The 11,022-nt window shown below is 39.1% G+C and overlaps 1 protein-coding gene across 1 annotated transcript in view; it reads right to left on the bottom strand.

Annotated features, from left to right (window-relative positions):
- Positions 1 to 282: 282 nt before the first annotated feature.
- The window catches only part of RFX6 (regulatory factor X6), a 215,435-nt gene continuing 204,695 nt past the window's right edge, over positions 283 to 11,022 (bottom strand). Inside the window, exons 18-19 of the mRNA XM_073629129.1 lie at positions 2,485 to 2,703; positions 283 to 467 (exon numbers count right to left, since the gene is read on the bottom strand). Coding sequence (XP_073485230.1) covers positions 283 to 467; positions 2,485 to 2,703 — 404 coding nt within the window. The remainder of the gene's footprint in view (positions 468 to 2,484; positions 2,704 to 11,022) is intronic.

Here is an 11,022-nt window from a genome sequence, read left to right as displayed (position 1 = left end):
ACTGGGTTGCATGAAAAAAAAAAAAAAACCTCATAGTGTTTATCAGGCTTTATGTATGAGGCATGGTATGTCCAAAAGCAGTTCAACTTGGGGGGGGGGGGGGGGGGGGGCCTTATGGTAGAAAAACAAAACATGTGGTTAAACATACTGTTCCCAAAGCTGATTGTCCCAATGTCCCAATGTAATTTCCTTAATTTACAATACCAAAACTGTCAGGAATGTGGATAAGAGTATCATTTACTTATGTAAAGTGTACTTTTTACTTATTTTCTCAGAATTGACTTATGTATTTCCTGAAGACGTTCCCATGAAGACTGTATTGATTGGGGGTAAAGAGGACATCATCTCCCTCATGTCACTAGACTGAACATGGGTCTCCAGTGATTCTTGAGGGCCATATTGTTCTGTCATTCCATACATGCATTGGGAGGTGGGGGCAGATATCACACTTTGCATATTTGAACCTGCTAAAAAAAAAAGTAAAAACATTCATTATGTGAGGTTCACAGTTAAGATGAACTTGTAACCATGCTATGGATATTCTTTAAAAGAACACCTTCTGACGTCTGCAGCTATAGGCACTGCGGAGCAATTCATCCTCAAAGTTCACAGCAGAAGCACTAAAGTCTTGTAAGTCCTTCACTTAGCAGCTCCGCTCAGCCTATCCCCTTCCCACAACCCAGTTGTGACTCAGCAGCCTTTCAGCCTTCTAACCTCTCATTTCTGTTGTTTAAAAAGCTTCAGCACATCTTGCTGTAAATATTGAGGTTTGATTAGTTCATAGTGTCTGCAGCTACAGAGATCACTAGTGTCTTTTTTTGCTTTTTGTTAAGAATATGCAAATGCTTGAATGCCCAAAGTCTGGCCATTGGCACATTTTTAAATTGTGATTAGAGCTAGATTGTGGTCATTTATGAAGGGTCAAACCCAGAACTCAAAAATATTCCTTGTTTGTTTTTAAGACAGTCCCTATACTCAGGGCCCAATAGATAAGGCTTTTTAAGCAGTTGTAACTTTGACAAAATTTGCAGGTTTCCAGCAGTGTAAGGATGGGTTAAAGCTAATGCTTAAAGATTTCCCTTTTCCCTGTAAGACATTTTTGTTTTGACTGTGAAACATCATTGTCAGGTGGACTTGCTCCACCATGTTGATCTCTTCACTAACACTAAAAAACATTGGGTTTCTTTGTGAAATGCACATTTGCAAATAAGCTAAAGCTTTGTTCACATCAGCCAATCATCTGCTAGCAGAATTCCTACTTTTTTAAATTTTCCAGTCAGATGATTGGGTATTCAAAGTGAACAGAGCTTCACCTGATTTACCAACATTCACTTTGCTAGGGGAACAGCCTGGACTCCTTTGGTAAATCACCCCCTAATCTTTCCTCTCTAAAAAAAATTAGTAAGACCCGTGTAAATGTGATGTTCAACTGTGGGCACTAGACCAAACAAAGATATCTGTAAACTAAAAGAAGTGTAGAGAATGGCAACTAAATTATTAAGGGGACATGGAGAACCTCAGCTATGAAGAAAGTTGAACTAAAATTAACCTAATCAACGTTGAATGTTAAGGGCCTATTCACACCAAATGCAGTGGGATGCATTTTTGACAGCACTCCAACTGAAAAGACAGTGCAAAATACAGGTTATCCAATGGGTATAATTCACACTATTGCAGTACACTGCATTAATAAAAGTACAGAAAGCTGCATTTTTCTTCACTGCAAATGCACTGAAGCATGTGCAAATGCACGTAAATGCATAAAAATGCACTGCAACGCAGTGCAGTGAACATAAAAGCCCAAAGAAGAAAGAACACAGAAGTGACCTTAAAGGATCTGCAAGCTTATGAAAAACGCACCACAAATGCATGCAAATGAACATAAAAAACACGCATCAAATTTATGTCACTGTGCATGAAAAATGTGCAGTAAATGCGCAGTTTTTGATGTGAATGGGCCCTAAAGGAGGTTATATTCAATTAATGTAAATAGTTTACACTTGAAAGTCACCATAAACGATAAAAGGGCACTTTTTTGCACCTAAGGTTTAACCTCTGCATACAGTATATATTCTTAACTTGAAGAATAGTCTTCCATGTGAGCTTGTTTTCACAGATTTAGATTCCTTTAAAAAATGTTGGATGCATTTCTTAAAACACAAAACATCAAGGGGTATTAATAATTATAGAAAATATGTAAGTTTTTAGAATGTTCATCCAGAGAGTTGTCCAATAGTCTTATTTTTTTAGGATAAGGAAGGTAAAAAACCCTAAAACATGGTTCTTTTACTATTGGGAAAAATCCTTCCCCTATAGTAACAGAACCATGTTTTAGGGTTTTTACCTTTCTGTGGAACTGTGAATCAAACATTGGTTTAAGGTTTTAAGAAAGCATGATGTTTTTTATTTCTCTGAACTTGATGGACTCTATGGGTGTCTTTATTCAACTTAGTTACACATTCATGATCTTGGTACTTTACTTACCCATTGAATTGCGACAAAGAATAGCAGGTGATGCTTCTGTGTAATAAGCTCCCAACTGCTTTCTTCCACTGTCTTCTAAAATATTGAGTGGATCATGAATATCATTAAAAGAATGCAATGGACGTATTGAACTAATGCTGCTAATCACAGATACATGTTGGTCTATCATTGATCCAAGTCGATGGGACTCTGAATAGCCTAAATGATTTCCATAGTAACCTGTAAAAAAGAGGGGACCACAATTATTTGTAGCAGATAAAAAAGATAAACATATCAGATAAATCAGATAAACATATCAAGTAAATTTAGAAGTATATCCAAAGCCAAAACTATTATTTTAAGTTTTAGATGGAGTAGGAAATTGTTAAAATATTTTGTTTTGCCTCAGTCCATGTGCAGAGCATTTCCTTTACTTCCTATCGCAAGATGTAACAGGAAGTGAAAGGAAATATCTCTAAAGTAAGACAAATTATCTCTTAGACACTTGTCTCTGAAACAATTGAAAGATTTTTCCGCTAATTCCTGACCCAGTGACAACTCGAAATATCTGATTTTTCCCTCGCTTTCAGTTTAGGCAACCGTTTATCAGGAGCTCTTTTTTAATTCTTTGAAGCCACTTGAATGCCAAAACCCAGGAGGACTTTTGATACTAGATATTCAGTTATTTGAATGACTAATATATACAGTATATCATCAGATATGCATATTACATTTCCAAGTATTTCATTCAAAAATACTTTATAGATAACTATGCTTCTAAAACATATTGAGGTTGATTTGCAAAATGCAAATAGAATGTGTACTTTGCAAGTGAAGTTGTACTCAATTTCCCCAGAACTTAGTATATGTGATGAAGTTTTGCTGATTTTCATCATCCAATCATGTGCAAGCAAAAATGCTGTTTTGTTTTTTTTTTTATTTCCTTGCACCTGATTGATTGTTTTTTTACAAAGTGAAGCTTCACCACATTTACTAAGATCTTGGAAATAATGAGTTAAACTGCACTTGCAAAGTGTGCAGTCTTTTTGCCTTTAGTAAAACAACCCCCATATCTCTTTAATATGCTAAGGGATGCACATCAACTTTGTAAATATACAGTAACCTTTTTGTTGAATCATCTCTATATATACACATTGTGAGATGTAATCACGGGCCTAGGCCAGTGTAAATACTTCTCTGTTAACATTTAGCTCTGCAGCTGTACTAGAACTGTTGAAAAAAGCTAGTACTAGTTAGCCATATGGGAAATGGGCCTGTTCTAAGATGGGAAGACATATGGCCATTCAATCAAGTAACTTCTTAAGTTCTAATTGACAAGAGGAAAAGAGGAATGTATTAGGAGAGTTTATCAAAACTGCAGCAGCCAATATCTAGAACAATTGTGCATGGCAATCAATCTGCTTCAATTATCAGTTTGTTCGGATAGGCTTTAAAAAGGAAAGATCGAAACTGATTGGTTGCGAATGCACAGCTGCTCCAGATTCTGTCTGCTCCAATGTTGATACAGTGCCTTGCAAAATTATTCACCCCCCTTGGCTTTTAGTTCAATGTTTTTTTAATCTGAATTATATGTGATGGATCAGAACACAATAGTCTAAGTTGGTGAAGTAAAATTAGAAAAGTATAAACATAAAACTATTTCAGAAATAAGAAACTGATAATTGGCATGTGCGTATGTATTCACCCCCTTTGTTATAAAGCCCATAAAAAGCTCTGGGGCAACCCATTGCCTTCAGAAGTCACATAATTAGTGAAATGATGTCCACCTGTGTGCAATTTAAGTGTCACACGATCTGTCATTACATATACACACCTTTTTAAAAGGCCCCAGAGGCTGCAACATCTATACAAGAGGCACCACTAACCAAACACTGCCATGAAGACCAATGAGCTCTCCAAACAAGTAAGGGACAATGTTGTTGAGAAGAGAGATCTGTCATTACATATACACACCTTTTTAAAAGGCCCCAGAGGCTGCAACATCTATACAAGAGGCACCACTAACCAAACACTGCCATGAAGACCAAGGAACGCTCCAAACAAGTAAGGGACAATGTTGTTGAGAAGTACAAGTCAGGGTTAGGTTATAAAAAAAATATCCAAATCTTTGATGATCCCTAGGAGCACCATCAAATCTATCATAACCAAATGGAAAAAACATGGCACAGCAAACCTGCCAAGAAACGGCCGCAAACCAAAACTCACGGAGCGGGCAAGGAGGGCATTAATCAGAGAGACCTAAGGTAACCCTGGAGGAGCTGCAGAGTTCCACAGCTGAGACTGGATTATCTGTACATAGGATGACAAAAAGCTGTACGCTCCATAGAGTTGGGCCTTATGGCAGAGTAGTCAGAAGAAAGCCATTAGTTTCAGCAAAAAACAAAATGGCACTTTTTGAGTTTGCGAAAAGGTATGTGGGAGACTCCCAAAATGTATGGAGGAAGGTGCTCTGGTCTGATGAGACTAAAATTGAACTTTTTGGCCATTAAAGAAAATGCTATGTCTGGCGCAAACCCAACACATCACATCACCCAAAGAACACCATCCTCAGAGTGAAACATGGTGGTGGCAACATCATGCTGTGGGTATGTTTTTCAGCAGTCTGGACTGGGAAACTGGTCAGAGTTGAGGGAAAGATGGATGGTGCTAAATACAGGGATATTCTTGAGCGAAACCTGTACCACTCTGTGTGTGATTTGAGGCTACAATGTGAGGTTTACATTCCAGCAGGACAGTTACCCCAAACACACTACTAAAGCAACACTTGAGTGGTTTAAGGGGAAACATGTAAAAGTGTTGGAATGGCCTAATCAAAGCCCAGACCTCAATACAATAGAAAATCTGTGGTCAGACTTAAAGATTGCTGTTCACAAGTGCAAACCATCCAACCTGAAGGAGCTGGAGCAGTTTTGCAAGGAGGAATGGGCAAAAATCCAAATGGTAAGATGAGGCAAGCTCATAGAGACTTATCCAAAGTGACTTGGAGCTGTGATATCCACAAAAGGTGGCTCTACAATGTATTGACTTTATGGGGGTAAATAGTTATGCACATTGACTTTTTCTGTTATTTTGTCCTATTTGTTGTTTGCTTCACAATAATAATAAAAAAAAAAAATCTTCAAAGTTATGGGTATGTTCTGTAAATTAAATGATGCAAATCCTCAAACAATCCATGTTAATTCCAGGTTGTGAGGCAACAAAACACGAAAAATGCCAAGGGGGGTGGATACTTTTGCAAGGCACTGTAAATTCTCCCCATTGTCATAGTCGCTAGGTTTGATTATCAAAAAGAATTGACGTTTTCTGCTTAAAGCTCAACTCCAGGCAAAACAGTTTTTTTGCAGGGATGTTAATAACTTTTTGTCTTTTTATCCTATGTCCTTGCGTAGAACATTTTTTTCTACATTGTTCTGATATCCTCTCCCAAAGTAACCCTACTGACCTTTTTTTCTGATATTTCCTGTTCAGGAGAGCAGATAGCGAGTCTTTCCACCCAACCCTGTCTCTACACTGCTAGCTTCTCCTTCATCTGATTTAATTCTTCTAATATGTGTACTGCAATTGCTAGGGGCCCAGGACACTGATAGGGTTGTGTAAGGCAACGGCTGTATGGTTGTGCTTGCTAAAGTAATCAAACTGCTCAGAAGCCTCTCACTGCCTGCTATGCTAGCTCTGCACATCCCTCTCCTGCAGCTCCTAATTGCCCAGGAGCTCAGGACACTGACCGGGAGGTATAAATATTAGGCCGGCAACCTCTTCTTCTCGCTGTCCAAAGTCTTAGCTCAGGATTTTGACAGGGTGGTGTAAATATTTTGTACTTCTGGTAACTATAGTCTCTGTTAGTTCTGCTGCTAATTGTCCAGGAGCTCAGAACACTGATAGCAATGTGTATGCTGGACAGACACTTCCTAGACTTTCTCCCTATGCAGTCTTGTTTTATACAGTGAATAAAGCCACATGAAGGATAGCAAACATCTAAGCCCTATTGCAGGGATATGCAATTATCGGATCTCCAGCTGTTGCAAAACTACAAGTCCCATCTTGCCTCTGCCTCTGGGTGTCATGCTTGTGGCTGCCACAGTCTTGCTATGCCTCATGGGACTTGTAGTTCTGCAACAGCTGGAGGTCCACTAATTGCATATCCCTGCCCTATTGTTTTGCAGCTGTGTTCAATGTTCCAGTGTTAGCACATGAATAGGATCTGCAAAGCATAGGGGCTTTGCTGTTTGCTATGGGACCATAGGCAGAACAATTAAATAAATCAACTATATACTGTAATTATAATAATAATCATGAACCAAAAGCAATTTTGGATCGAAATGGTCGTGGCCCTTTATTATGCTTTTCTTCATACAGTGGAGACTGATGAAAACGGGACAGTATGTACAGCATCTGCAATGACAAGGGAGTTCCCTGTTCACCTGTCAACACTCACAGTAATGCCCCCTACCAATCATCCCAGTTCTCTGTTGATGTATGAAGATTTATGAGCACTACAGTGATGTTGCAGAGGCAAAACGGAAGCATATCGTCCTAATAGAAATAAGAAAGACGAAAAGGGACAAGCTTGGGGGGTGGTAGGTATGGGGAATATGTTTGGATTGCCTGGAGTTCAGCTTTAACAAAGTAAAATGTTCTTGGTCATATGAAAGAAATATTAAAAGACAGAATTTTTGCTTGCACACGATTGAGATATTGAAGTGAACACGACTTCAACTCATTTACAAAGCTAAGTAAGCATTCTCTTTGCAACTGTAAATTATCTATTCTTTAACCTCCCTGGAGGTATGATTATTTCATATTTTTGATGCTGAAAGCGGTACCATTATTTTGAATGGAAATTTGGCGTTTGATATTGTATATTGTAGGCCTGTAATTCACTCACTTAAATCTCACTTAAATCTGTGCAAACCAGAGTCTAGTAGACATCTCGGGTATGATAAAGTTTGAAACATGAAATCATAAATTATAATATAGTAAATAACTATAAATAATTATACCAAATAATAATATAATAATAATAAAAAATATTCAATAATGTAATCAAATCAAAAACACTGACATTTGCTCAGTTGCAGAATTGTCGCTTTACTTTTCAGTGTTTGATGACGGATCTCCCCACAAATCACTATCGCTCAATTCTGCGAGTGATTCTAATTTATTATCGCTGTTTTCTAGCTGGTCTAAAACCACTTTTGATGTAAAGGGACGAATTTGGTTGCTATGGAAATCTCCAGTTTCCAGGCAGAAAGAACAGTTTTTATAATATAAAACTGCATGCAGGCCACTGGAGAAACCACTAGGGACAAAAGGGATGTGAAATAATTTCATACAGTAATGTAATCTGTAAGATTACAGTATACTGTATGTATTGCGTGTGTTTCACTTTTTGAATTTGGCACTGCTCTCCGTCCTCGTGCGTTGCAACGCTCACAGGGAACGGAGCTCGGCTCCGTGATGAATCCAGCGGAGGACGAGCCACTCACACTGCGGGGAGACATTGCAGGATGTCTGGCTCGGGGTTACCGCTTTTGGTTCTGAAATTCCACCCCGAGCCAGTCTCGGGAATACCGCCAGGGAGGTTAAGTTGCAAGAGCCAGAAATGAAGAGGTTTTTTTTGCAATTCACATATGCAATGGAGACCATAAACTATTAGAAGCAGACAGACTCTGTATAAGTTGTGCTGCAGTGCAGTAAACATGTCTTCAAGTCAGAGTTTCTTAACCTTTTTTCAGCCAAGGCTTCTTTTAAAATTATGGACAGTCTCAAGGCACCCCATTCTTAAATGTAAAAAACTATACTAATAGCTTTATACAATGCAACAACATCCACACGTAGGACACTCAATGTTAGAAGTGATTTTTTTCTTCCAAAGCAAATACACTTTTTCACACTGGTATTGACTAGTATTACAATGTTTCTCTTCTCCCTCAATTTCTATCCATCTATCAGCTAATGTCACCCCAGTGCTGAGGGAGAGGAGCACAGGAGGGTCAAATAAGGATGCTGTGGTGGCATCAGACATTCTCCTTATTAATTGATGACGTATTGGTTGTTAGGGTGCCAGTGTCTAGAAAGTGGTAATGGTGCATAATTAAAATCCGTGGCTTTGTGTAACGAAAAGGCAAGTTTGATCCACCTGCTGGCTTATATACAATTTTTAATCAACTGTTAGGCATTTTGCCAAGGTGTCCCTGAAGTAACCTCAAGGCACTCCAGGGTGCTTGGGCACCCTGGTTGAAAAAGGCTGCTTTAAGCTATCAATGAGAACATGTTAAACAACAAGTTTTCTTCTAAATGTCAATTTATTATTTTCACAAATGTCTGAAGATTATTTAATGGGAATGGGTAGGGTTAGGTAAACTCACGCACATGGTACATCTTTCCAGCAGTTTGGGATTTCCAGCATTTGCATGAGCATGCTGCAATAAAGACATCCTTACCTATGGCTCCTGATAATGGAGACCAGAGTGTCATTCACTATGCTGTTCAATATTTTCATCAATGTTACATGGTAATGGTATCAGCACAACACTCAATTCACATATCAAAATATCCCATAGGTTTGGTGTCACTACTTTTCAGAGTGAAATCATTAACCAGTAAAAGCCTTCATTTCTGATGTATCAGTATTTTATCTCCTGAAGTATTATTTTATTTGCCTCAAATAATTTAACCACTTGCCGACCAGCCGCCGCACTTGTACTGTGGCAAAATGGCACGGCTGGGCGAAAAACGTTATGTAACGTCGCTTCGCCCTGTGGCCACTAGGGGCGCACGCGCACCCCCTGCTCGCCCACCGCGCTGATGTGAGTGCCCGGCGTTCGCGATCACCACCAGGCTCCCACGATCGCTCGGGGCACACCAAGACCCGGGATCTGTGTGTGTAAACACACAGTTTCCGGTTCTCTGAGGGGAGTGCCTGGCGGTCGCGATCACCGCCAGGCTCCCGCGATCGCTCGGGGCACACCGAGAACCGGGATTGGTGTGTGTAAACAAACAGTTTCCGGTTCTCTGAGGGGAGAAGAGACAGATCGTCTGTTCATACAGATTATGAACAGCGATCTGTCATCTCCCCTACACAGTCCCCTCCCCCCTTTAGTTAGAACACACACTAGGGAGCACAATTAACCCCTTGATCGCCCTCTAGTGTTAACCCCTTCCTTGCCAGTGACATTTTTACAGTAATCAATGCATTTTTATAGCACTGATCGCTGTATAAATGCCAATGGTCCCAAAAATGTGTCAAAATTGTCCAACGTGTCTGCCGTAATGTCACAGTCCAAATAAAAATCTCAGATCGCCGCCATTACTAGTAAAAAAAAAATAATAATAATAAAAATGCCATGAAACTATCCCCCGTTTTGCAGAAGCTATAACTTTTGCGCAAACCAATCAATATACGCATTTTGATATTTTTTTTTACCAAAAATATGTATAAGAATACATATCGGCCTAAACTGAGGATAAAATTGTTTTTTTTATATATTTTTGGGGGATGTTTATTATAGCAAAAATGTAAAAATATTGCATTTTTTTTTCAAAATTGTCGCTTATTTTTATTTATATCGCAAAAAATAAAAACTGCAGAGGTGATCAAATACCACCAAAAGAAAGCTCTATTTGTGGGAAAAAAAGGACGTCAATTTTGTTTGGGTGCAACGTCGCATGACCGCGCAATTGTCAGTTAAAGCGACGCAGTGCCAAATCGCAAAAAGTGGGTGAAGGAAGGGGGTGAAATCTTCCGGGGCTGAAGCGGTTAATCTTCTGGTATCCTCATCAGACACCTCCCTGCAACACCAGCCAGAGGCTAGTGGTATTTTAAAGTGAGCCTGTCGCTATGGGGTCCAAACTAGTAAGTAAGCCAAACTTGTAGAAAGGCTACTGTTTTTTGGTGGCCTGTGTCTTTATGCCCCGTGGCAGACACCTTCCTGTTTAAGGTATCTGACAGTTTCACCAGTGCAACTGTGGTTCCTCCTGCTGGCTCTTACATCACAACAGGCTGCTATGTGGTGTTTTTTTGGACAAAGGTTGCTGGAAAGGTAGGTATACAGCATCTTTTACAGGATGGTGGTACTTTAGACTGGACCCTATAGTAATAGAGTAACTTAAACGCGCACAAACCAATTAATTTATTTATGTGAAAAGTTGATAATATGTGTACGTGGAAAATTCAGTTGATCTATGCAATACATTTTTTTTGTTTTATGCATTTGTGAATTTACAAGAGTTCAATGCCATTGTTTTCAGTAGTACAGTCCTCAATTATGTATTTTTGTGAGATGTCTTTGCAAAAAAAAAAAATCCTACTTGCTGCAGTTTAGCATCAACAGTGATAAACAATAATAAATATAAAGCTTTATTCAGGCTATTCCTTTTCTGTGCCTAAGCCAATCAAACTGATTTCACCTCTGAATAATAGGCATCATAAATTTCCAGATCCTACCATTAGATAGAAAACTTTCTGCTGGGTGCCATGTCTTCCATTAAAACCTCAACTTCTGTAGAACATGTTTAGTAGCAATTCCTTCCCAAAGA

This window comes from Aquarana catesbeiana, linkage group LG04 (assembly GCF_042186555.1).
Source record: "Aquarana catesbeiana isolate 2022-GZ linkage group LG04, ASM4218655v1, whole genome shotgun sequence".
Lineage (NCBI taxonomy): Eukaryota > Metazoa > Chordata > Amphibia > Anura > Ranidae > Aquarana > Aquarana catesbeiana.
Note: the sequence above shows the minus strand (reverse complement) of the source record. Positions and strands in the feature narration are given on the sequence as shown.